Genomic DNA, 26305 nt, shown 5'->3' with positions numbered 1-26305 from the left:
GCCAGAACGTCAAACTTAGGAGCGAACTGTGGTTGGTATCAAAAACCAGGTTGCAGATTGCCTGCTTCATCTTCTAAATCAAATAGTTTATTCTTTAATATTATGAATTATTCATTGCAAGCGTAGCAGCAGGTGCCAGGCTGTTTACACGAGGATGCCGCGTTATATTTTTCCACCTTAATAATGCGGGTCCTTGCCGCAAAGCTGTGCGGACGAAGGTTGCTGCGAAGCTGGGCAAAACTCGGGTTTTGTGTGAATTATCCAATTTGCTGCTTAGAAGTTTGCCCTCTTTTTTCCTTACTATTAAAATAATGTTTCCCTTAGTCAGTGCAGAACAAGTCAGGGGTTTGGGGTGGTTTTTGGTTTTTTTTTTTAACTGGAGCATCATTCCCGTAAGAGTGGGACCCCAAAAATGGATAGTGATGCCCCGGCGGGATGCTCGCTTGGGATGGGATCCTGCCTTTCGGCTGCAGCCAGGCAAGCTGACCTGGCTCGCCTTGGATACCAGCATCACTCCAGACAACCCTCCGCGGCACTAGGATGGAAATTCCCCTTTTCTACCCCAAAACCGGCCCTGGTGAGGATTTCTCGGCGAGGACTCGCTGTGTGGCAGCCGTCTCTGCGGGCTGCTCTCCGCTTTTGTTTACATCTGGTAGAAAACTTCTTAAATTTACTGATGAGGGAGTAATTCTAATCCTTCTCAATGAGATCAACGGATTAGTGTCTCAGATGCTTATAAAATTGTGAGGATTAGCCGAGCCTTTCCCCCCCCCTTTTCTCTCTATGCCGTGGAACGTCATCGCCGCATTTTAAAAGGGGATCTCTGTGCTGTTACTAAGAGCTGAACCAATTTATAGGGGTCTTTTGCCAATCAAAGTGTTTCAAAACCATATCTTCATCCTCTCCCTCGCTCGCTCTGGCTTTTTGTGCAATATTAGGGTTTTTTGTTGGTTGTTTTTTTCTTTTTTCCAGCGTCCCTGGCACCAAACCACGGTAGCTGTTCAGCAGATACGTTGGGTTTGCGTGGCTTGGCTGCGTTGCGGCGCCCGTGCGGGTAAGTAGGGAGCTGACCCGAAAGCTTTCCTTGATAGCGACTTGCAACATCACATATTGAGATGAGCAGATCCTGAAAGTGATGTTATTTCCCGAGGTTGCCCCTTATTGCAAAGGATTCGGGCTTTCGTGGTCCGTTCCCAGAGGGGAACAGTCCTTTTGGGTCGACGGGATGCTTTCGCCCCGGCTGTCGAGAGCGATGGGACCGGGATGAAACTCCACGCACCCCACATTCCTGCATCCTCTTAATTATAACCTGCGCTTTCATTAGGACGTGGTCACTAACCGGCTCGCAAGGAAAACCACGCACGGAGGTAACGTGGAGGAGGGTTTAGTTCAAACCCCGTTGCTCTACCTCCTCTTGCAATATTGCCTCGTGCCTTTCCCTGCAGGATATTTTTAAAATGCCTTTTCTCCTGGGTCGATGGCTGCGCGGTCGCTTGACCTGCATGAGCAGGGCAATCCCAAACTGCCTAGTGGTAGGAGCTCCAAGCCAGGAATTTCTGGCCCCGACCCAATATACTTTCAGAGGCAAGCTTTTAAATATATACAAAGACAAGCTCATAATTTCCACTATACTAATGAGGCCACGGTGTTTTCATTGAAATGTGCCAATAGCCGCCGCGGTGGTATTTTAGCAGCCTTGTACTGTGAATCCAAATGTGATTTAACATGGCAGCCCCCGCAGAGCGGAGGAAAACCGGCTTCTCCTGCTGAATTTCAATGATGCTTCTTGGCGGCGCTACCCAAAAATCCCCACGGCGGTGGGACCTTTCCTTGCGTTTCATCCCGACGCAGGTTTTCCGCTGAAATGCCACCGTTTTGGTGAAGATGGGGAAGGGTAGGAATGGGTTGAAAGAGGGATAACGATATTTGAGGAGGGGAAAGTCTTGGTTTTAAAGACTGGTTTTCAAAGATGTGTGGCTGGCTGGTGCGAGGCGGCGATTTAATAACCAAACTCGCTGGAAGTATCTTTAACTCCTAGTAAAAACCAAACGCGAGGGCTCCCAGGCATCATGTGCTCTCTTGACCTTTAAAAAGACACTCGAGGCAGCCTGCCTGCTCGTTGCTAAGCCGACTCGTTAGTGCCACTCGTATATTTTGCCTTCTAGTAGGCGATTCAGCGCCCGGGAATTTGTAAAGATCCAACAGCAAACTATTACACGCCTGAAAGTCGCGTTGGTGTTTTTTAGCTTCGCTACCCGAGGAGGCCCCGGTAGCCTTGAAGTGGTTGGAAAATATTTAGCGGGTTTTGTTCGGTCGGCTGCAAGAAAAATGCAAACTTTAAGCAACCCTCTCAAAAGTTGTTTGGCTTTTTTTTTAAACGAGTCCTGCGTCAGCAGCACACCCGTAACTTGGGGTTTTACTTATTTAGGGCTCAATTTATGAGAAACCCTTGCAAGAAGCAACGTCCTTCGGCAAAGCGGAGGTATGGGTAGGTAATGCTGAAAATTCATGCATGGCTATCCATCACCTCCTGGTTACAGACCCCCGTGCTGCAGGGAACCCTGAATTTTAAGGTCCCTTGACTTTCTCCATCCCACTAAGGTCAGGCCACAATGCCAGGGAGAACAGGGAAGAAGGACGGTATCCCATGGCATTGCCTTTGGCGCTGAAACTCTGCACCACAGAGGAGGAGATGTGTATGTTGGGTTTATGCGTATTTATCTCCGTCAAGCACCTCGCTTGGCCATGCAAGTCTGGCAGTGGAAAAGTTCAGTTTTCCGTTTCCAGCTAAATTTTGAGGTTTTTGTGATCCTTGCAGCCACCTTTGCTTGTGCCGATCCCATGGGAGTGAAGCGGTTTCTGTCCCATATCTGCATGGCTCCGAGGAGGGCTTTTTTGCTGGACTCTGAAGCATTGCAAAATCCCCCTGGTCTCTGTTAGCAGAGCAGAAGGAACGATAAAAAGAAATACTCCCCTAAAACCCAGTACTTTTGTTAAAACCAGAGGAAGGGCGGGCCGACTGTGCAGCTCCTTTTTCTGTAAGTATTAGGAAAAATAGCAAACGGCAGTGACGTGGCATTAGTGTAATTTCCCAGCAGGCTGAGTTTTGGGTTTGTTTGGGTTTTCCTGAAGGCTTTTTCATGCTGTCAGCATCTTAAAATACAAACCTTGCAGAATCGGCGTGGGCTTTGGGGGACGGCTCCTCTGTAGGATTTGTTTTAGTGACTTTTTTCTGGTATCCAGACACCAGCTTTTTCGCTCTTCTACATCCAGCTACCTCTTCTGCTTAATTTTTACAGCAAATATAAATGGTGCAATTAAAAGGGTCTGCGGAGAGCATTCCTGAGGACTGAAATCCAGAATCCGGGAGCAGACGGCAGCAGCATAAAGAGGAATTCTTCCCTCTCTGGCCTCATGCTGCTTTTCCACCGCGAGGCTTTACAGCCATCTGGATCCCCTTTCAGATTATGCCCCCCCCCAAAAAAATCCATAGCAACCAATCCTAGCAACCTTATTTAGTGTAAACGAGAGCATTATGCCTTCCTGCATCCCAAATTGCACTTGGCTCCTCTTACTGCCTTTGTAGGATGGCTGCTAGCAGCTGCGATTCCCATCGCCGGCACAGGGTGCTGCCTACCTCCAGGAGGATTTTGTAGGGATTATTGATCCCTGGATGTTGCACTGATTTTTCTTTTTTCCCCCCCGTTAAAGGAGCTTAGGAAACAGGGGAAAAAGGGTTTCAGGAGATCGTTTAGTCCATCTGCTTCTCAATATAAAAGAGTGGAGAAGGCCGGTTGCTCTTCTGCTGTGCAGAAAGAGATTTGCTTTTGTTCAGCCTGAAGATGACTTGGATCAAAGCAAGATGGTCTTCCAGGTGTGATATTTTGGGAGCCCCCCCTGGCTCTCGGTGTCATCAGCCAGGAATTTGCAAATTCCCTGGAGCGTTTAACACCACCTTCTCTGGTCTGGCCCTTCAGCGGCGTAGGCCGAGCATTTCTCGCGGGGTTTCCGATCCGCTTTCCCCAAGGAACCTGTTAATTGGGGAAAACTCTGCAAACGAGGAAAAGCAACCGCAGACGAAGGTGGAAGATTATTTCCACCAAATTAAGTAATAGGGGCAGGGGGGCTGCAACGTGCGGCGTGAAGCTGCCCACCCTGCGGTGATGCCTGACTTCAGCCCTGGCTTTCGCTGCTTTGCTTGGTCTAAAATACTCCCATTTTTAATAACAGGCGTGTTATGAATTTTTTTAGCACCTGAGCTACATGGTACGGGGCGATGCTGCTCCGTTGAGTGCCGTGGCGGCAGGCAGGGATGGAGGCAGCGATGGGGTGACGTGGTCCCATCACCGTGACACCGTACAGGGTACCGGGGGGCTGCTGCCTTCTGCTTTCACCACCGTGAGGATGAACGGGGCTGGGGGCAGGAGGAGACAGCAGCACAACCTTTCCCACCGCGCTTTCGGGAGGAAGAGCGAGCTCGGCGGGTCGTGACGTTGGATCTGGGATGGAGCCGCATGCCAGGAAAAGGGGGGGGGGGGGGGGGGGCGCACAGAAAAAAAAGGAAAAATCCCCAGGGCCAAAGGGAAAAAATTCCTCAAGTGTTATTTCATAGCCGAGAAGCAAACTGAACCGTACGCGGGCAGCTTGTGTGCACGTTTCAAAGCGAGAAGCTGCCGACTCCGCTTCAAACCCTCCTGATAAGTGATTTCCATTTCTCATTTCTGCGATCCGATGGGAGCCTGAGCAGGGCTCTCCTCCAAACTCCCCTTCCCCCCTCCTGCAGACCAGATTAAAAAGCGCTATTGATTTTTTTTTTTTTCTTTCCCCCCTGTTTATTTTTGCCTTTTTTCCTGGAACTTGCAAAATCAACCCTGAGCAAACCTGTGGTTTGCCTTCCCAGCGATGCTGGGCGAAAGCACTTGACTTTAAACTCGGCGATGGGAGCTGCAGCTGACCTATTTTCTGCACGTTTCTCTGCCAACGGTAGCAAAAACATTTTCACGTTTCAAGGTGCTCTTCGGTATTAAGGTCCTGGGATCATTTGTCTGTTAAACTGTCCAGAATCGAAAGCACTTGCTGAAAATTGCAGTGGTACCAGTTGCAGTGCCGGGTATTTCTTTTGTTATAAAGACTTTTCTATTTTTCTTTCCAGTGGCCGATTGCTTCGTCGCGTTGTCACATCGCTCTGTCTGTGTCCCCCTGCCCAAAGGCGGTGGAGAGGGTTAAGGTTTTGTGCTCGGTGTTGGCCAGCCGGGGAACGCGGCCAGGAAATTTCCCGATTCCAGTTCAAAAAAAGCATCAGATTCGCTCTCGGGGAGAAGGGATCAAAGGTTCGAAGCGGTTCTTGGTTGGAGGTCAGTTTGGTTTCTTGGTTGTCCAGGCACGCAACAAAAATCCACCGCCACCCCCCAAACTTGCACACAGCTGAAATGAGTAAAATAAACAGTTTTTGTTCCGTTTGACACCCAAAAGTTTCCTCTGTTCCCCAGCTGCGGCGCAGCATCGCCCCGGATGAGCTTTGCTGAATCTCGATACGACTCTGCCCCGCGGCGTAAGGGACCGCGAGGGACCTGTCGGGATGCTCTCCGTTCCCGGCACGCTCTGCCGCGCAGTCGTTAATCCCGCTAATCGATAACGCTGCCGAGCCGTGCGCCGTCGCTCACACTCCTCCTCTGCTCGCTGCCGGCTTTTTGCGGTCAAAGAGGGTCCGATCGGATGCTCGGAGCCAGCGCTGGATGCTGGCACCGTCCCCAAAGTAGCATCGTAGCTCTACTAAAATCACAGCACGCCAATTTTTTCCACACACACCCCCCCACCCCCCCAGTCCTGTTGTCCCCTGGTTTTGGATGGCAAAGGACATCGCTCCCGGCTGGAGCAACGTTGAGATTTCCCCCCGCTTCATCCCAGGCGAAGGCGATGGTGGCCGTGTGGCATCTCAGCATCTCTCGGGCGACAGCGATGCTGGTTTCGGGGGCTGGCTCTGCAGCTGCTTGCGATTTTCCCACCGCCGCGCTGCGGATCCTCGCGCTGGACCAGCTCCAGAGGTGGAGCTGAAGGAAATTCCTTCCAGCTGCTTGAGGTCAGGGCTTCGCTCTTCTTCTGGGGTTCACGAGGGGGGTTTTTTTGCCTGCGAGTTAAAAGCAGGCATCTCTCACTGCTGCTTTTTAAACACCTGGAAAAATCTTTAGGGTTTTTTTTTTAGATATTATCCTATTAGGCATACCCATTAAATAACCTTTATGTTGTGGATTTATTGCATGGAAGAATGCCCCGCTTTGCAAGACAACTTGGGGTGTTTCAGAAAGGTCTTGTCAGCTGCTCACAGTTTAACTTTCAACCGAGTTAATAACCGTTTTCGTTAAACCTGTATAAAACACGTTGCGGACTTGCGTAACGCCTTTGAAACTCGAGACACCGTTCGCGCTCGCTTGAAATCTTTCCCATCGATAAAATACTTCAACTTGGAGTTTCGCCACGGCTTAGCGTTTTCTTTTCCCTGAGATTCGTGGTTTCGATTGGGCGACAGGAACCTGTGTGTGTCTGGCTTTGTTGAGTTTTTAAAGCTCGGTGTTTCCTGGAGATGGGTTGGCTTCGCCAGCTTGGCCGGTGGGATGCTGTCAGGGCTCAGACCACCGGCTCCATCCAGTTTCCCCAGTTAATGGTCGGGGAGGTTCAGACCAGCCTGGCTTTGCTTTGAATCCCTGCGGAGGAAGTTGTTCGTCTCAAAAACATAAGGTAAATCCCTCTGAAAATGGGTTTTTATTTACAACGGCAGAGGCAGAAACCACCCCTCCACCGAGCGCGTGGGCTATATTTAGGCCCCGTGCACGGCGCTCGCGTGGCCCCTTTATGCACTGGTGTTATAAATAAATAATAATAATAAAAAAAAAAGAGCGAGCAGCTCTTATTTAATGAGTAAAACCCAGAGAAGGAGCGCACAGTTCAAATCCATGCGGTAAAGCAGCAGGAAAGAAAAAATTTGCGGCTTTCAGCCCGTGAATGATGCTCGTGGCATCACCTGCAGTGGACCAGCAGCGTCCCTGGTGTCACCCCTCGGCCTCGGGGACCGCGGCTCTCCTGCCTCGCTCCCCGCCTCCCTGCCTCAGTTTCTCTGCCTGTGAGAAGATAATTGCCTCCTTTATTAATCCCTTTGAGATCTCCTGATGAAAGCTCTGGGTAAGAGGTTGGCCCCGCTTATTAAGCGCATTAAGTGCTTGCTATGATTATAATAGGGATTAATTTGGCTAGGTGGCTTATTTGGGTTTGCCTTTAACAGCCCAACTTGTAATCAAAGTGCTGCGAAGCCGGTGAGTTAATGCTGACCTGTAACACTTCACTTCCTGACTTCTCGATATGCCGTAAACAGTACCCTGGCTTTTAATTAAAGCTCGTTTTTGTAGTCGTCGAAGAAACGGGGATGTGCTTGGCCCTGCGCTGCTGATTCACTGGAGGGTGTAACGAAGGAGGAGGCGCGGAGCTCAGGTCATTCTGCTTTGCGGCGTTGCCGTCCCTGGCTCTCTCTGCATCCCCGCGTACGGCCCCATTGCGATGACGCTGCCGTTCCTTTTTATTTTTGCAAGCTGTTGTATCGTTAAATAAGTTCCCTCCGTGCTGCAGCCTGGGAAGATCAGATTTTCTCTCCTTTGCTTTAGTCGAAGGTGTTTGCAATATATATATATAATATTGCAACATACATATATTGCAATATATTATATACACAGTATATTGCAATATATATATATTGCAAAGAAATATGCATGCATATATATATATATTTTTACTTTTTTTTAATGTGCACTTAAAAGATTTTCCTCCAGCCAGCCCCTGGGACTCCCGTAGGGCTTCCCTGGTTCAGGGCTTTTTCTTCCCACTCTTTCCCCACATTTATCTTTCTTCAGCAAACTTATTTCTTCTGTCCTGACCGCTGCTGGCTGGCAGGCGCCCTGCCCGGCCCTTGATGTTTCACGGTCCTCTCCCCGTGATTTCACGCTCCGTGAGGATGTGCTGACCCGATGGACCCAGGCACAGTTGGAGACCTCGGGGAAATGGGGCATCGGGCAGGTGCCTGCCCAAATTCCCCACCGCTTCGTCTCTGTCATCGCAGCAGGTTCATTTTTTAGATGAGCAGCAAGTCAACATCTTCCCCCCCCTCCTCCATAACCGCACGCTGCAGAGAGGGTCCCATCCAGCCCTGGGGAAATCCTCCCCTCTGGAAGGTTTCTGCGGTGCCAACCTCCTTTTCTCCGGGCAGCTCGTGCCCCCCATCCCGGGGGGTTGCGGGGACCGGCCGGGGGTGGTGGGTGCCCCAGGAGGGGCATCTGCCTGCTCTGAAATGCCTTGGCCTGAGAGAGAGCAACAGGGAGGCTTTTGTTCTGCACCAGAAACTTTTCATCCTTCTTTACGGCTCCTTTTTTATTTCTTTTGGCTGCGCTCTCACAAATCTGAAGCAGATTAAAATACAGTTCCTCCCCCCCGACTCCCCTAAAAAAAAAAAAACCAGCCCGAAGCTTGGCTGCTTAAAATCATCAGATTTCAGTGAAGTCTTTTAAAGTTAACAGTTTCCTGGATCCTGTGCAGGCTAACTTATTTTTTCCCTCTAACCTCTGTGTTTTTTGCCGTAATGTTTCTCAGCTGTTGCAGCGGGAGGGAGGGAGGAGCAGGGTATCTCCGATGTGGAGAAGCTTATTTCACACGGGGTTGGATGAATCTGGTGTGGGACTTGCTGGACTTGCACCGTAGGGGACCGAAGGGTTGTCCCCGGGAGGCTGAGCCCCCGCGATATGGCCGGCAGGTAGGTCACAGTTGCATCGGTGGCGTCCTTTTGGGGCAAAATATTAGGGAAATGGTACCGTTGGAAGAAGAGAGTAGGATGCTGTGGGTGGGACGGAGCTCTGTTTCTACTGACCGTTTGTTTGCCGGGGGCTGTGATGGTTTGTAGCTGCGGCCGTGGTCATGGGGACCGGTGGAAGAGCTGCCCGGCTCGGCTGGACACGACCGTAAGGATTTTTTCTGGCTTGATGAGATTTGCTGCCCTAAATGCAGCCCGGACCTTCCTTACCCGCCATCTCTGCTTTTGTGCTCGGTCCGCTGCGGCATCTCCTGGTGGGAGAGCTGAAGCAAAGCCCCCGGCTCTGGTAAGAAGAGCATCACAAGTTAAAGGAGTTGTAAAGGAAAGAAAAATAATAGTCTGGTGCTGGTTGGTTTTGTTGCCTCTTCTCCAAGAGTGGTCTCTCCTTCCTTGCAAAAAATCACCCGAAGCTTTCCCAGACGGCGGACGTTTGATTTTTCTCTTGGGTGGTTGAGGAGCTGGAGCCGGCCAACCTTGGCCAATGCCCGTGACTATCAACACAGGCCCGAGGGCGAGTGGGGACAGCCGGAGCCTCGTCCTCCAGCCGGAACATCCTCTGTCGCGTGAGCGTGACCAAGGGGAGAGCCCCTGAACCGTCTAAAATCCCTTTGACCCAGCAAACGGCGCGGAGACGAAAACCGAACCCAACCCTGCGCAGCGACGCTGAGCTGCGCATTAACTCTGCTGGAGCCGGGAACAAAGGTTTGGGGGCTGGTTTTGGCTTTTTTTAATTTATTTGCAAAGCAAAACAGCTCGGCTGAGCGGAGCAAGCGTTGGTGGAGGAGCGTGAGCTGCCGGGTGGTTGCTGTGCTATAAAATCCCATCCCCACCAGTGCTCGCAGGGGGGTGTGCCGGCTCCCCAAGCTCTTGTAGCATTTCCACGTTGGCCGGGAGAGTTTCTGAACATGCGTGTTGGTCTCTGGAGGCTTTAATCAAATCCAGGCTTTACCAGAAATTGCCTCGAAACTTCCAGCGAGCCGAGGAAACCGAAAGCAGCCGGAGCAAGGAGGCTCTCGGGCAGGCGTTCGGTGCCGGCAGAGATGCTGCCTTCGGCGAGGGGCGCGAGGAGGGTGCAGGCGAGGGGTTAGTGCCGGCGAAGCAGCCGGGGTGAAAGGTGAGTCTGCTCCCTGCATAGCAGCTGGGGAGCGTGCAACGTATATATGAGCAATGTGTATATGACGGGAGGATGGAGGAAAGCCCAGGGGGTTCGGCAAAGAAGGGTTCTCCAGGGGGAAAGGAGATGCAGGAGCGAAGATGCTGCTTGGAGGAGTGGGACGTTCAGAGGATGCTTTGCTTTTTGGAGCATCGCTCCCCGGCACGTTTGGGTTCAGGTCCTGCGGTTTCCCCGCCGTCTTCTCGCCCCATGCAAAATTGGGAGCCATACAATTAATGCGCCGTTGAAAACTCCCCGCTCCAGGGGAGGGTTTTGTTATCCCTTGGTAATTTTGTTTGGGAAACAGGGTTCAGACTTCAGGTACTTTCCCTGCTTGTTGTGAAATTTAATTGCACGTCCAGCCCTCTCCTGTGGGCAGAAATGAAAACAAGGCGTATTTTTTTTACTTCCTTTTCTAAGGTGGGGGTGGGTGAACTTTATGCCTGGCCAGAGACAGTTGCGATCATTCAAGGGTGAATGGCTCAGAGAACGATTGCAATAGAAGGGAAGAAGAAGAAGAAGTAATAAATATGTGCTTTCCAGTTAAGGGTTTTAAGTATTAACGTGGCGTTACAGCAACAAGGGTTTTTTACGGTGATACAGAGACACTGGGCTGGTTTTCCGCCTGACTCCTGAAAAAGACTCCGTGAGGGTTATTGTAAAATATCAGTGTCCCGTGTCATAAAACTAAAATCATGGGAGAGATCATACGCTGAAGTCGTTATCCCAGGCAGCTGCTTGTGGTTTAATTGGGTCTCTCTGAGGGGAGGGAGGTTTTGGTCACGCGTCCGAGACGTGGTACGTCGACAGCCAAAATCGTTGCATCTTCCTCTCGGCCGCCGTTTGCGGGTGCTTCGGGGTTTCACTGGGAGGAAGCAGCCTGGAGTTGTACTGAGGAATAAAGCTGAAACCTGCAAAAATGCCCTTAAACCACCAAACCCGGATCTCACGTGGAAAAAACCAAACGCAGTCTCTTTTATGGCCCCTGTAATTTCTCAGCGGCGCTGCCATATGGCACGGGAATGTCCTCGTCCTCTCCTTTCTGCTGGGGATGCGCTGGGAGTGTTTTGAACCTGCGCCGGTTCATGTACACGCTCGATGGTTTTGGAGGGGGGATTTCTACGGAATGAGGAATTGGTCTCGGAAACCGCAGGAGGGGAAGGGAAGGCAAACCTGCCTTGCTACAAGGCTTTCTGGCTGCTTTCAGTATTTTGGCCTAATTAATGAGGGGTTTGGGGGACATCGGCTGCAGCCGGGGCTGCTCGGATGCAAATCCCCGCCGTCCATCTGATGCAGCGTTTAACTTAAAGGATGACGTGTGTAAGGAAGAGGGAAAATAGCTGGAGGAGAAGCTCACAGCGGGAGAAGAAAAATCCCAGCCCTGGCTGATCCAGCCCTGCTTTGTTTTCAGGGTTACCGAGCTAGGGGCTCGGTTTCGGGCAAGGATGCCTTCACCCTGGGGGGTGAGGAGTGAGAAGGCAGTGCTGGTCGCTGCCCTCTCCTTCCCCTCCCCGCCTGGCTTTGGAGGGACCACGGGTCTCCAAAGGGCATCCCGTGCCGCCGAAGGAGCCTCACGTCCATGTGTTTTTCTCCCTGTCTCCGCAGCCTACCCATGAGCTCGGACTTCCAGCATTACAGTTTCAGGATGCCGAACATCGGGTTCCAGAACCTGCCTCTCAACATATACATCGTGGTTTTCGGCACGGCCATCTTCGTCTTCATCCTCAGTTTGCTCTTCTGTTGCTACTTGATCAGGTAAGGGAATGTTCCCCGGCTGCTTCAAGAGCTGCCCCGGTTCAGACCGAGCCTGTCACCGATCCCTCCATCCCAAAAAGAGGATGGCATCGCCTTGTCTTTCCGCGATGCGTCTCGTGCCAACCTGATGTGACCCCTGAAGTGGTTTAACTTTCCCTCATCATCAAAGAATTTGCTCAGCCACGTAGTGTCAGACCCAACGTTCATCCCTAGTAGAGCCAATAGACCCAGCGCGTACGCAGTGAGTACTGAAGGCCGTCTGCCCGACACATCTTGGAGCTACCAGTCCTGCAAGACAATTACATTAGCCGCTTTAAAACCAGGAGATGTATTTATACGTATGCTCAAACAGGCATGAAAACATGGTTGGCTTCTCAAAAAGACTGGAAAGGGATGTTTTATGGTTCCTGCTTTCTGCTTAATGTTTCAACACGTTTTCCTCTTTAATGAGTAACTTGTGTACTGTGTGCTTAAGAAATGTTTAATACCTGCTCCGTTCGTTATTGTACACAAATTGCTCATTCAACAGCGCAGTTTAGAGATTAATGATGCGGAGTTGATTTGTTAATCTGAAGGATGGGGGAGCGGGACGGCAGGGTTAAAGGTTGTTCCAGTTTGGGCTTGTTTTAATTATTTTATGGGCCATTGGGGAGAGAGTTGGGCCACTAATTGAGAGGAGAAACTCTTCCTGCCGGAGGGAAAGCAAGAGGCAAGTGGGGAAAAACACGGTGCCTGGGAATCGAGGCGGCGATGGGGGTAAGTTGTGCTGATAACCTGGGATGCGGGGCCGGCTGCGCCTCGCCCTGCGGCCGGGAGCAGAGGGCATCGCTCTGCTGGCAGCGGCTGCCGAAATCCTGCGTGCCCGGAGCTCTCCTGCCAAGTTGCAGAAGAGCTTTTCCATCCCCTTTCCCTCCCCTCTGGCTTTTCAGATGGCCCCGGCTCCCTGCTAGCCGTCCATCCATTGCATCCCCTCCCTCCCTCCCCGTATGACAGGCGCCTGGTCCCTTGCACCACGGAGGCTGCGTCTGGCTGGCTCACGGCAGCCAGTCCCACCAGGTTTTCTCTCCAGAGGGTGTTAAAAATGTTTTGTCCTGCTTTTGTAGACCAGGGAAGCAAGATTTCAGTGTCGCCTTCTAAATATTTGATGATTTCCACCTATTTTTAGCTCTGTACGAAGCAAAACCTCGTAAAACTTGCAGGTGAGCCCAAACCCAGGCTTACCCAGGGGTGATTTGGGCTGCCTGGGCGTCATATCTTCACTTTTGCCTGCAATTATGCACAAGAAAAGGGTGTTTGAAGGTGCAACGCATCTGTCCACCCCGGCAGACAAGGCAGAAACAGATCGAGGGGTCATCCGCGACCAGGCGATTTGTATCTTGGTGCTCGATGTTGACAAGGGCTGTGCTGGGATGTTGTATCTGCGTCCAGTGTTCGCATTTTAACTGGGACGCCAGTGGGAGGGGATGCAAAAAAAAATAGACAAATGGTGTTCAGAAGGCTCAAGGACGTGTTTTGCCCAGATTGAGCTTGAATCTATATGGCTCGCTTGCAAAATGAAGAGGTGTTTGGACTTTCAGAGTATTTTCCTGGGCACTGGGTCTTGCTGGGTGTGTTCTGCCCCAAAGAAGAAATAACAAGTAGTAATGTCTGGAAGATCAAGCCAGAAAATCTTTAAATTTAGAAGTCGGAGGCATGTTGTAAGAGAGAGGGTGAGTAACCGGTGAAGCAAGCCAGCAAGGGAAGTGGCAAGTCCTCCGTCTCTTCGTGTCTTTAAATCAAGACAGAGGGCCTTTCTGGATGAGACGTTTTGGCTCCCGTTCCCGGGAGTAACGAAGTGCTGTTTAACGACCTATGATGGATGGGAGGTTGCATTAGATCATCTAATGATCCCTTTATAGCCCTAAACTCTATAGAGACTCTATGAATTGCTCTTCAAACCACTGCCCCCAGCTCTATTATTGGCAAAACAGAGCCAAACAAGAATCCTCCAGCCCTCGTTTTGGAGGGTTTTGCCGTGCCATGGGGTTTTAGCTGTGCCGATGTGCCCCAGGAGCATCCACCTCCTTTGAATTTGCTTTGTCATCTCAGCTTGTGTCGGGTAGAGAAGCTTGAGCTTCGGCGTAGCTTGGAAAGCCTTGTAGATGGACAGCAGGAGAAGGACCACGTGCCTGCAAGTGCCGAGCATCCCAAATGATTGTTCTGGGAAGGATTTACCATGTCGCTCCCCTTCAGTGCCATTTAACGCCGAAACGTTGCTGGCGCCTGGCTGCGTAGCAAGCAAATACCTGCAGCCCTGCGGCAGGAGGATTTGGTGTACAAAGTAAGATATTGAATTTAAACTGAATTTTTCCCCGTCCCAAACCAGCTGCTAAAGCCTCCCGGATTACCCCACGCATTCCTGACCCCTTCTGCAATGAGGTGCGTGGCTTTAACGCAGAATCACATCTGGAGGCTGTATAAAAGAGAGGTGTTAATTTAACAAGCGGACGCAGCATGGATCAAACCGTGTCGTTGCAGAGAAACCGACCCAGGGCAGAGGGGTGCGGGCAGGGACGGTCCCTTCGGGAGCTCCAGGGCTCCGCTTGCACCCGCAGCGGTTATTTGGAGGTAACAGCGGCTCGTGGCTTTCCCCAGGCCCTGCTTTGGTGCAGAGGCAACGCAGCCCATCCTCTCCCTCTCCCTCCTCTCTCACAACTCGCACATCTGCAAATATTTGGCAAATAACAAGCGGAGCTTGTGACACCGTCCTCCGGGCCCTGGTTCTCATCGCCTGCTCCAGCTCAGAGCATCCCGTGCAGCCCTCCTCCGCATCCCCGGCTGGGGAGACATCCGAGGCGTGGAAGAGCCAATATCTGGTGTATTTACCCCTAATCACAGAGCTGACAGCATTAAATAAAGGATGCGCCGGGGGAGGAGGGCACGGGGGCTGCGCTTTGCAACTGTGTCAATACAGAGTGCGCTGCCCGCTCCGACGGGAGGAAGAAGTGACGTTTTTAATCGGGTTGGCTCAAAACGGAGTCCGATAGGAATTTCAGCCAAAAGCAAAGCAAAGATCATTGCTGTCTGTGCGCAGCCCAGGCAAATCTCGAGCTCTTCTGCCACTGCAAACCACTCCGGTACGAAGCAAGGGTCCCACCCTCGCAGCCGCTGCCTCCGCTTGGAAAAATGGAAAAAAAAAAAAAGGGAGGGGAAGAAAAATGAAGTGAAATTTTGCAGGCAGGCATTTGTGTCTGATCTCTGCTGAGTTAATGACAGTAATAACCTCGTGTTGCCTTCAGTCCCCTAAAACCCAGTTCAGAAGGATGCTGAGCCGAATGATGCTGTGCTTTCCAAGCATTTGAAAGGTGTGCACGCTCGCCCTGGGTAAAAGCCGCAGCATTCTCTCTGCCCGTGCTTCGGTGCACGGGGCTCGTCTCTGCCCAGACTAGAGCGGCTCAAAGTCTACGGCAGGCGCAGGGTACGTAGCCCTCAAAAAGCCCTTTTTTTTTATAGGGCTCTTCCTTTCAAACCTGCCAGGATCAAACGCAGCGGTTGGGTTTGGAGAGCCCAAGGAGCCCGGCTGGGCCGGGGAGAGCGATGCAGCGATGGGGTGAAGAGCCAGTGCCCGGTACCTTTCTATTCTTTCTGCTGTAAAGTGTCAAATAAGCAGATCTGGGAGGTAAACCTGCAAAAAGTTGTTTCCTCTGCATTTTATTCCCGTGATCGTTGGCTTGCTATAGACGATTCAGAGTCACCCAGAGAAACGGGGTGCTCCCTTTCCCGCGGCAGGCCTGGAAAGCTTGGGAAGAGATCACAAAACCTGCGAGAGGCGGTTATTAAATGGAGGGATGGGTGACGGCGTGTGCGCACGCGCCGTCTCCAGCCACGCGCTGGCTTTCAAGACGCTGTGTGGTCCCTTATCTAAATCAGCCATCTGCCAGAAATTCCTCCGGAGTCACAGCTCTTGAAACGAGATGGATGAAGCCCTGGGTCCGACAGGGAATAACGCTTGCCAGGATCCAGGGTCTCCTTACGACAGCTGCGCTAGATCCGACCGGGATCCATCTGGCCCAGGATCCTGGCTTTGAAAGGAAAGCGTGGAGGAGCAGACCGAGCTCGCACGCTTCGGGACCAGATGTGCTCCTGCCGTTCCCCATAACCTTCAGCGAGGGGTTTTTTTTTTTTGGGCAAAGTCTCCCCATATAGCTCAGCACCAGCCTGTGGCATTGTAGCATCCGTGCTCCGACGGCACGGAGCTGCACGGATCTGTGGCCAGGTGGTCGCTTCTTCCCCATCGCTGGTCCGGATGCCTCCACGGCGTCCGCAGATGCTTGGGCTTGTTCTGCGTGACACCTTCCCTCCGGTGGCTTTGGCTCATCGGGGCCAACGTCTCGGTGCTCCGTAAGACAGATGCTTTTTCCCGTGCTGGGAGAGTTTTTCCCCTTGTACGCGGTCTCCAGCCGCTCATCTTGCTTTGCCCCATCTGTGTTTCATAACCGGTTTCCCAGCCGCCGGGATCCCCGCGGATCGGGCTGGTTTCATCCTGTTTTCTCTATTGTTCGTGCATCTTCTGCTCGTGTTTCTCCTCGGGGTCGTTGGCGGAGGGATGCGACCCCAGCCTTCTCCTTCCTGCCTGCTGCCATTTTATCCGCGGCTCTGCAGGCAGGTTCCCTGCCAGGCAGCATCCTTAGAGGAGGAGGGATGGCTCCCCGCTAAATTCGGGGCTCAGGAGCCGACTTACTGCAACTCTCTCTGCAGCATTAAGGTGCATTTTTACCCATTCTTCGACTTTTAAGGCCCACGACAGTTGCAGGGGGGCAGTTTGAGGAAAAAGGACAGGGATATATTTTTACATCCTATTTTTCTAACTCACCCACTGCAGCCTTGCGGGATCAGAAAGCCTCCGAGAGCTCAGACTGAAACAGCCGGGGTTTGAGACAACCCCCAGAATATTTTCGGAGAAGCGAGATTACAGGCAGGGGGGTTTCCCATCTGAAATCACACTCGAGGCTGGCTGGGGAAAATATTCCTATGGCTGTCCAAGCCCTGCAGACATGCACTGACATCTTATTAAAAGTCCTTGGCCAACTCTTTAGCCTTGATGACTTCCCTCTTGAGTTTTCAGAGCACTTCACTAAATGCCATGTCTTGTAATGAGAAGCAATATTAGTGGTTTGTTCGTTTTTTTTTTTTTAAAAACGTATTTATTTTAGGAGCATAATCGGCTTCTCCAGCCAGCTGATGCCTGCAGAGCGCTCCGCCGGGCTGTGGAAAATGGGCTGCTGCTTGTTCTGCCGTGGAAAGATGTTTTATTAATAATAGTTTGGACTGAAAACTCTGGAGGGATGTGATGTGTGTTTGTGTTTGCTGTTTCGCTCGGTCCCCAGGAATGGGGACAAATGCTCCCAGCCGTGCCTCCTGGAGAGAGGAGGCTGGAGAGGGAGGGGACGGGACCGGCCCTTTGCTTGTGGCCTTAAATTCCTGCTGCCACCGGCTGGACTTCCCACCGCGGCAGGAGTTTTTGGAATAGGTTCATCCCTTCCATCTCCATGACTTGATTTAATCCAGGAATGGATGCTATTGAGGGAAGAAAATCCCCAGAAAACCCAAAATTGTGCTGAGCACAGTGCTTCGAAAGGTGGGTGGGGGGAAGCAGCTTATGCAGTTTATAATCTTGATTTTGTTCCACCGCGGCGTTGGCTCCGGCCCCGGCTCCTTCCCCAGGGCAGGGCCCTGGGTCATTGTGTGGGCTTGTCACCCCGTGCTTTAACATAGCACATCCCCATCTGCTCTCCTGATAAAAAACCCCCAAAATCCCAAGATATAGGTTCATTCTCCTGCGGTTTTTGGCAGCTCGTTATCTCTCTGGTTATTAAATTGCCCCCTGTGATAGGAGGCGAGAGATGGAAGACATCCCACTGCTTCTCTTCCAAAGCTTTCTGCTCCGGTGTTGTCTTTGGATGAATTAGCCGTCCTTTGCTTGCTCAACCACACGGATGACCTCTTGTTGAATGCTTCTTCCTGAGAGTTTGGGAGGCAGAAGCGGCACGATCGGTCTTATAATTGAAGATAAAGCTGTGTTTGAGGAACCCCACGTCACCCAAGCAGCACGATGGGGGCTTCGGTGGGAAACCTCTGAGCGGGGAGGTCTCCTTCCCCGTCCTCGCTCGAGCGGGAGCGGGGCTTTCCTCGGGTCTGAACACCCGTGGCTTGCAAAAAGGTGCCGCGTCCAGTCTGGAAATTGTTGGCAGCAGAAGCGGTTGGGAACTGGGGGTATTTACGGCAGCTCGTGATTTACTGAACAGCTTTTGCTGGTCTTAACGGTGCGGGTGATATCTGCGTGGAGAATTAGGGAGGTCAAAAGAGGAAAAGGGGAGGAGGTTGTGTGCTTTTGGATGGAGACGTTGCCTTCCCAGCTACAGGGAAAGCTGGCTGTTGCTTAAATGCGTCGTTTCATGTGGCCATTCTCATTTCCGAAATGAAAAATTAAAAAAAAAAAAAAAAAATTAAATCTGGAAAGGAGGGAAATGAAATGTTTGGGGTGTTACAGTAATCCTGATTTTTTTGCCTGTCTTCATGTTTCTCCCTGTTTGTTTCTTTTGATTGCAGGCTCAGACATCAAGCACACAAAGAGCTTTACGCCTACAAACAGGTGAGATGATACACAGTAAGTTGTCGTCTTCTCCCCTTCAGCTTAGCGCCAAATCCACGTTGGAGCAGTCATTCCTGCAGGTTTCCTTGTGTTGGTGTTCTCCTTGGGAGGCTTTTGGTCTTCGAAGAGAAGTTGTAACGCCCAGGCAAACCTCTGATGAGGTTTGTTTAATTGTTTTCTGCCCGCTGGGCCCCCCAGGAGCATCTCTCAGCTGTCAGTCTGCAGGTCTTCGCGTTTTCAGACGAGGTCCCTGAGCGCTGGGGATGTCTCCATCCCTGGAGCACCTCAACCGAGCAACCTTTCCAAACCCTCACCTTATTTCCCGCTGTGAGCAGTAACGCCGTCGCTTCCCCAGCAATCAAACGATGTTTTGCGGGGTCCGAATCTGCTCCCCGGCTTGGACCCGGCTGCTCTGGACCACCCGCAGCCCTGGGGCTCTCGTAGGGACCTCTCGTAGGGAACACCTCCCCGTCACCTTGGCAAACCCAGCTGTTTTCCGCAGGCACCTACACGCGCCAGCGCCCTCGTTAAAATAAACACGGCCAAGAGGTCGGTGTCAGGTTGCTGCTTCAACGTCCTGTTTTCTCCGGGGCTTGTGTAATTTTTCTGCCTCCAATCTGTCGTTCGAGCAGGGAACTGGGTGGAGTTGGGCTGATACGATACGATAACACGTGGTCGCCCTGGATTTATAGCCCTCTCCAGGTGTTTAGCCTGGATGGAGTGAAAATGAAGCGGCAGACGTCCGTGCAGGAGCTTGTTGCAGAGTGCGGGAGCCCAGGAGGTTTAAATTCGGGAGGAGAACTCCTGGATTTGGTCCTCGTGTTAGTGGTTATAGCTGTGCCAGCGCTGCCTTCCTCCTGTTCCTGCACAGGGGTGAAGACCTGATGCGCTCCCCGGCTGCGCCGGGTTTACTGGGGGTTTCCAGTTCTACTGGGACGCTAAACTGGATCTCTCTTTGCGGAGATTTTTCCTGCGAACGCTTGTGGCAGAAGCTGTGTCCTGACCCCGGCGCTCTGTCTTACAGGTTATACTCAAGGAAAAGGTGAAGGAGCTGAACCTACACGAGGTGAGTACGTCCCTGGGGCGGTGGCGTAGCGGCAAAGGCTCCCTCACCCTCCTCTTCCTCGCGCTGGGGAGGGGATGGAGAACAGGCAAAGGCTGGCACAGGTAGGAGGGTGCAAAAACTCAACGTTTAACTCCATCGGGAGCAAAATGCACAGCTAGGTGTGCTTTGGAAAGCTGGCAAACACAACTGCTTTACTTGTTTTTGGAGAAATGGGGCACCCTGAAGCCTCGAAGCCTTCATCCCAGCCTGTGAGTGCCAGGGGGCAGCGTGGGGTGTTCGCGGTGCTCGGGCAGGGCGGCAGAGCTGGACCCCGGCCGAGACAGCCAGCCGGGATGCCCTGGCCTTGGCTCTCTGCCTTTTAGCTGGGGCGAGAGGCGAAACAGCGGCGTGGGGAGCCCCGGGGGGACCTGCGGCTGCTGCAGTGGACAGGGAATACGTTGGATTTCAGGAAACCTGCCCGGAGAAGATTTTCTCCGGCCGCAGAGGTGTGCCAGCATCACTGCCCGCTTGCTGCCAGCAGCGGGATTTGCTCTGCAGCCTCTTACCTCGTTACAGGGAACACGGCCAGGGCAGGTTAACAGCAGCTCCCGACGCTGCTTTTCTCTTTCAACAAGTCTAATCGCTTGTTTATGCAGCCAGTAACAGCACATCTGCAAAGGAGGTCTGGATTTAAACCATCTCCCTCCTCCTCCTGGGTTCCCTTTAGCTTTTACTGCGTTATTATTATTATTTATTGCATTATTATTATTATTTACTGCATTATTATTATCACTGCAGTAAAAAGCTGTGGATAAAAGGGGAGGCAGAGGCAGGCTGGGCCGTGTATAAACAGTGTCCCTTGACGGTTACGTCCCCTCCAGCCCCGCTCAGCCTCGCCACCGTCAGAGCATGACGATATCCAGCACATCTCTGCCGCCCGCGTTACTTGGGCGGAGTAAACTCTGCTGGGATTTAATTGAAATCAAAGATAAACATGCTCCCCGGGCTTCTGCCCCTCGCGCTCCTGCTTTGCAGAGAAGAGCTGGCTGGAAGAGGCAGGCAAAGGAGTATTAAGAATTAAAAACCCCTTTTTCCAGCCCCAAAACCATGGAGGTTTCTTCTCAGATTCGGGAGGAGGGCAGAGCCCGCGGCAGCTGAAAAGCAAAGCCCCGGCGGACTTTGCATTTAAGCTTTGCAGGGGGAATTGCGCCAGCGCCTGCCCCGTCCCTGCGATGCGGGCTCCGAAGCGGCTCCTTGCCGGGTCCCTCTGCGTTCACGAGTTAAGAGGAGGCTGAAACACGGCTCAGAGTAACGCCGTTGCCCTAATCCACCTCTACCTACCTGCCCCTTGAGGTTTAACACCCCGTAGTTGTTCTCCGCAGGTTTCCAGGCTGTTTGGGGCTGAGTGTCCCTATTTACAGACCATTTTTCATGCTGAAGTTGAGCAGGAATCTGCTCGAACCCTGCTTCAAACACAGGCTGGATTTATTTCCCCTAATGACAACAGAAATGCCCACCCGCATCCCGGACCCGAGTCCCCTCGCCTGTTAAATACCAGCTCCATTTGTTTATAAGCCGCTATTTTTTTTTTTAATTCCCCGAGCAGAGCAACAAGAGCCCATCCCATGTTTCGTCCTCACCCTCCGCTCCCCGCAGCCGAGGCTTGAGGCCCCTATTTCTGATCTGCTTGCATTAAATTGACTTGCAGTGGGATTTTTTGCTGGCACGCAGACTTAAAAGCACTTCCCGGGGTGAGAAGCTCGTTGCAGGGGGGATTTGGGAGCGCGCCGGAGCTGGGAACGCAGCGATAACCCTCCATCCTCCTCCTCCATCACCTCTGTTCCCAGCTCTCCGCAGCTCTCCCAGCCCAAACGCTTTCGGGGAGGACGAGGGCTCCGTGGGGAAGGGGATAGAGCAGCTCGAGCTCTTCCCTGGGATTGGGGAAAGGCTGGAAGGGTTTTGCTCCAGCTCCTTCCAAAATATCCCTTTTTGGGCATTTGGATTTTGGTATTTACAGTAAGCGGTTCTGGAAAGCGGAGCACGGGGCGGGAGGGGGGAATTTTGCAACATCACGGGGCGGCTGCCAGGGCTCGGCCGGAGCCTTGCAGAGGGGAAAGTCCCCACTGAGCTCTTCAGCCCCGTATTTTTGGGTTTGGTTTTCCTCTTTTTTTCCATCACGCCGCCTCTCCCTGCCTTTCACGGGGCTCAAGATGTGTGCGTTCCCCCGGGGCCGACCCGAGCAGCTACGCCGGCATTTGCTGGCTCAATAAAAAAAGTCTCCGACGAGCTTTGGGTGGCTGGAAAGTATCGATGGGTGCCGCGTCCCCAGGAAAGCCGGGAGCCTCCCGCGGCGCTTGCCAGCCGCCTGCCTCATCCCCAGGGCTTTTGGCAGCGGGGCTGGCCCTTGTTTCAGGCTGCCGGAGACTCCCAGGCCGGAGGGGCAGGGGAGCGGGGCTGGGAAAACCAGCTGGGAATATCCAAAATCCCCAGGAATATCCAAAATGGGTCAGGAAAAACCGGCAGCGTGGGGGAAGGAGATTTCGGCTGGGTCTCTCGCCCGCCAAGAAAACAGCCACCAACCTTCCTGTCCCCGGGCCAGAGATGCACCCTTCGCCTTTTCCTCTTCCCAGAGTTATCCCTATGGATGCAGCTCGATCCCGGGGACCAAGCAGCAGCATGGATCCGTCCCCCTGCACCCTAAAGCCTCCTAGCACATCAAAACACATCCCAGCCTTGGCGGCTGCTGCTCCAGGGAGGCTCCGGGGACCCTTCCACCGGGAAAGGGAGACTCAAGCCCCAGCCGTGCAATCCCAAAGCCCGGGCAGCAAAGTCTGGGAAGGCTTTGGGGGGGATTTCACCCCTCGGTGATGCAGAAGCCTCCCAAACGTTTCTTCTGCAGCAGGGGGGGGCAAAAAAAAAGCAGCTTCTTGGTCCAAGCGGAGGGTTTATAGCAAAAGAGGAGTTTGCTTTCCCTGTGGCATGGGGAGGTATTTCTCTCCCCACCCGCAGTGTATCCTCGCTGGCATCAGACACCAAATTGCCCTTTTTTTTCCCCAACCAAAGGCAGGGGTGAGGCGAGCACTGGGGAGAAGATGGAAACTGGCCGAGGGCATCGCCTGCGGGGAGGGTTTTTTTTTTTTGGGGGGGGGGTGTGCAGTATTTTGGCTGGTTTAGAGACATCCGTGTAGTTTGTATGTGCAAAAAAAATCCGCTTCCCGGCTGCTGACTGCCTGCTGTCTCTGCCTCTCACATCTTTCAGATCTGCGCCGTTTGCTTGGAGGAGTTCAAGCCCAAGGACGAGCTGGGGATCTGTCCCTGTAAACATGCCTTCCACAGAAAGTAAGTGCAGGGAAACGGGAAACCGAAGCCGGGCTGCCCCGACCCCTGCCCGGCGGCCCCGGGGAGGCTCTTGGCGTGCGTGAGCTCTCCTGGTGCCGCTGCTCCCCCCCTCGCCCCCCCGGGGTTTCTTCCCACCCCAATTCCAGGGGAAGGAGGGGAATTGCAGCAAAAGCTCCTTATGAAATGAATTTGAGCATTTGGAGCAGCAAAGGTCCAGTCGTGAGCTGGCAAAACCGCTTCCCTTTATGTATACGTAGACTTTATATATTCCAAAATGTATATGTACGTTTGTGTGTGTGTGTTTATATTTACATATATAAAATTTATATCTATTTATAAAATAAGATACTCAGAACCACTGCAACAAGCTCCCCAGGGAAGCAGTCACGGCCCCAGGGCTGTTGGTGTGGGGTTTAACTTGTAGGTTGCCCTGTGGCCTCGCTGAGCCTCATGGGTCCCTTCCAACTCGGTCTATGATTCTATCATCAGAAATGTATATATATGAATTTTATATAGATGTATTGTATAAAAATGTAGAACACTATGAATTTTATACACATAATATATACACATTATATATGTATGGTGTGTGTATATATATGGTGTATATATACATTTTTATAGAGTAGGTATTTATAAAATGCATATATTCATGTAGACCTTTTTGTGTATATATGTATTTTATATATTTTTATGTATGTGTATACATTTTTATATCTGTTTTATAAATATATATAAATTATATATATATATGTGTACACAAAAATCCATGTATATATAGACACACACACAGAGACAAAAAAAATTCCTGATAAAATAAAGACACCTAAACGGTGAATTAAAAATTCGGCAGCGGCAGGGTGACAACGGATCAGAGCTGGCACGGGGCACCCCGGCCATGGCCGTCACCCGCCGGGGAGGCCCAGGGGTGGCTGCCACCCCGAAGGGGCACGTGGGGCACCGAGTTAGGGGGTTATTTTTGCAGCACCCTTTAATGACCCCTGCCCCCGTGTCTGTGTGTCCATCCCTGTGTGTGTCGTGTCCCCCCCCCAAAAAGGTGCCTCATCAAGTGGCTGGAGGTGCGGAAAGTGTGCCCGCTCTGCAACATGCCGGTGCTGCAGCTGGCCCAGCTGCACAGCAAGCAGGACCCCGGCCCCCCCCAGGGCCCCCTCCCCGGCGCGGAGAACATCGTATAGCTCCGCCGCCCCAGGGACTGCCCCGCCGCCGGCCCGGGGGACTCGGAGACAACCAAAGCACTACGGCACCAGCACGGAGGGACAGGCGAGGACGCAGGCGGCCGGGCGGGGAGCCCGCAGCACTTTAAAGGGGGGCACGTCCCCGCCGGCCGAAGCGGAAGAGCCCCGCGCCCCAAAAACCTGCCTCCGCGGAGCCGTGCCGGCATGAAGGATCTCGCACTCGAGCCCGGGCTCGATTCCTCTCCCGGGGCAAGGAGGGGACTCGGGGTCCTCCGTGGGCGCCTGCACGACATCCTTCTTCCAGCGCATCCCTTCTCCAGCACGACGTCCGCCGGGAAGCAGCGTGGGGTACGACGGAGCAGTATGGAACCATCCAGCAGCGCCGACAGCCTCCTGCAACGCCGCGACGTCCCCCCTGAACGCCCCGGTACGCTTCCCAGCCCTGCTGCCCCCCCCATGCCCCTCCACCGCCCTCGAAAACGATGCCTAAAATGCAGGGGGGGACCCCGGAGCATCACAGGTGGTTCCTGCCCCATTCTCCTCTTTGCCGTTATTTTAACGGGGTTACCTTTGCCTCTGCAATCGCTACCTAGAAAATTAGGTCTCGGCACCCCGGGCGCAGCGACGCCGGGGTCTGTGCCGCAGTTGGGTGCCTCCTTGGCACCCGCTGCTTCTCCGAAAGGGCTAACCGGGGCGGGGAAGCCGGCGTCGCCCCAGGAGATGGCAGGGTGGAAGTTGCGTGGGGTCTCGTGGGCTTTGGTTACCCCATCCACCCTCCCCGGGGGTGGCCGTCCCCCTCCTTGGCGCGATGGGCTACCTCAGCGGGGCCGTTAGTCCCTCCGACGGGCACGATCCTGGCGTGAACCATCAGCAGCGAGAGCCGGCGGCGGCCACCTCCTCCTCGAAACCGCGGCACGGCCTTGCCGGGGTGGCAGGCAAAAAATCCTGTGCTTTGGGCTCGTCCCATCGCTTTCGGCCTGGCCCCGGGGGGTTTCTGGGCAAGGGAACGCGTGAGCCGGCAGCGTTTTGCCTTGCCGAAACACCCCAACCCAAGCAGCATCAAGTGCAAAAGCTGCTGGGGGGGGCGGGAAGCCGTGCCACCCCCCTCGCCTCTCTGACCACCTCGCGGGGTGAATTCAGGCACCGTAGCAAACGCCCCGGCGTCCCCCTCCATCTTCACAACTCTTATTCCCTTTTTTTTGGGGGGGCGGGGGGGGTGTCAGTATTACATGGTGATGGCTTTCCTGGCCCCCCCCGGGCGCAGGATGGGGCGCGGGGCTGGGAAGGCTCCGGGTGTCGATCCCCCTCCTGTAAATACTGTGCGACTCCCGAGACTGTTTATGGAGCGTGGAGCCTCATAGACGTGTTTGTACACTACGAATTCTGCAGCAGAATGTTTTTTAAAACGTTTGCTGGGTTTTTTCGGTTTTTTTTTTTTTTTTGGTTTTTGGTTTTTTTTTTTGTAAGCTATATTTTTGTATATTTAATTGCTATTTTGAAATTCTAATAATGCGTCTTTTTTGCTAATCACACTATTCTTAAGGAAAAACGAGGAAAGAAAAAAAAACAGTTTGCATGTGATTTGACTTGAAATGTAAATAAAAGCAGGTTTTGGAAGCGGGGGTGTGTTTGAAGGGGTGGGTGGAGGGGGGCGGTTGTACCTGGGAGACCCCGGCCACGAGTAAAAGGGAGCATCCCTCGTTGCTCAGCCCTGTGTCACCCCGGGGACGTCCCGGGACCTGCTGTGCCACGTCTGACCCCAGCCCTTTCTGCAGGGGGAGCCTGGAAAATGGGCTGGTTTGGGGCTGGGGAGGGGGGGTTCCCGTTGTCTGTGTCTCCCTGCAGCAGCAGCAGCAGCAGCAGCAGCAGCAGCAGCAGCAGCAGCAGCAGCAGCAGCAGCAGCAGCAGCAGCATCCCTTGGCCCAGAGCAGAGCTTTGCTCCCAGCCAGTGCTGGATCGGGCAAATCACCCCGGCAGGGCAGGCTCGCTGCCTCAGGTGCCCTGGAAATCCCCGGCCGAGAGGGATTTCGCACATCCCGGGCGTGGCGTGGGCTTGCCTGGCTGGGGAAGAGGAGGTTTCTCCTCCAACCAACCTTCCCAGCCCAAAGCCCGGCCCGCAGGCAGGGGTTCCCGGGGCAGGCAGCGAGGCCTGGCTGGGCTAATGCCGACCTCCCACCGGCCACGGGATTTGGAGGAGCTCAGCTCCCAGCCTCCATGCTACGGGATTTCCTGGGGTCCAGCTCGAAACCCCATCTCCTGCTCGCCTCATTTCGGCCCCGCTTTTCCTCCAGGCTTCACGAGACGGGAGGAAAATCCCCTTTCCCTCCTCTCGCATCTC

At 53.1% G+C, this 26305-nt stretch overlaps 1 protein-coding gene across 2 annotated transcripts; it reads left to right on the top strand.

Moving 5' to 3' along the window:
- Positions 1-991: 991 nt before the first annotated feature.
- RNF24 (ring finger protein 24) lies at positions 992-24304 on the top strand. Of its 2 annotated transcripts, none has more exons than XM_050896209.1 (6): positions 992-1054; positions 11607-11756; positions 18345-18387; positions 19412-19453; positions 22692-22771; positions 23829-24304. In XM_050896209.1, the coding sequence occupies exons 2-6, from the start codon at positions 11614-11616 to the stop codon at positions 23965-23967; spliced, it is 447 nt and encodes a 148-aa protein (XP_050752166.1). In that variant the 5' UTR covers positions 992-1054; positions 11607-11613; the 3' UTR covers positions 23968-24304. The 2 variants fall into 2 exon arrangements, with proteins under 2 accessions (XP_050752166.1, XP_050752165.1); XM_050896208.1 differs by lacking the exon at positions 992-1054 and adding an exon at positions 8781-8791.
- Positions 24305-26305: the final 2001 nt, after the last annotated feature.

Source organism: Gymnogyps californianus, chromosome 4, assembly GCF_018139145.2.
Source record: "Gymnogyps californianus isolate 813 chromosome 4, ASM1813914v2, whole genome shotgun sequence".
Taxonomy (NCBI): domain Eukaryota; kingdom Metazoa; phylum Chordata; class Aves; order Accipitriformes; family Cathartidae; genus Gymnogyps; species Gymnogyps californianus.
The sequence above is the reverse complement of the archived record's forward strand: the minus strand, read 5'-3'. Positions and strand labels throughout refer to the sequence as shown.

Excerpts from the sequence above, each read along its gene's own strand:
- RNF24 (XM_050896208.1), top strand. Across the intron at positions 19,454-22,691 it reads AGGAGCTGAACCTACACGAG|ATCTGCGCCGTTTGCTTGGA; the intron begins GTGAGTACGTCC and ends CACATCTTTCAG. Across the intron at positions 22,772-23,828 it reads AAACATGCCTTCCACAGAAA|GTGCCTCATCAAGTGGCTGG; the intron begins GTAAGTGCAGGG and ends CCCCCCAAAAAG.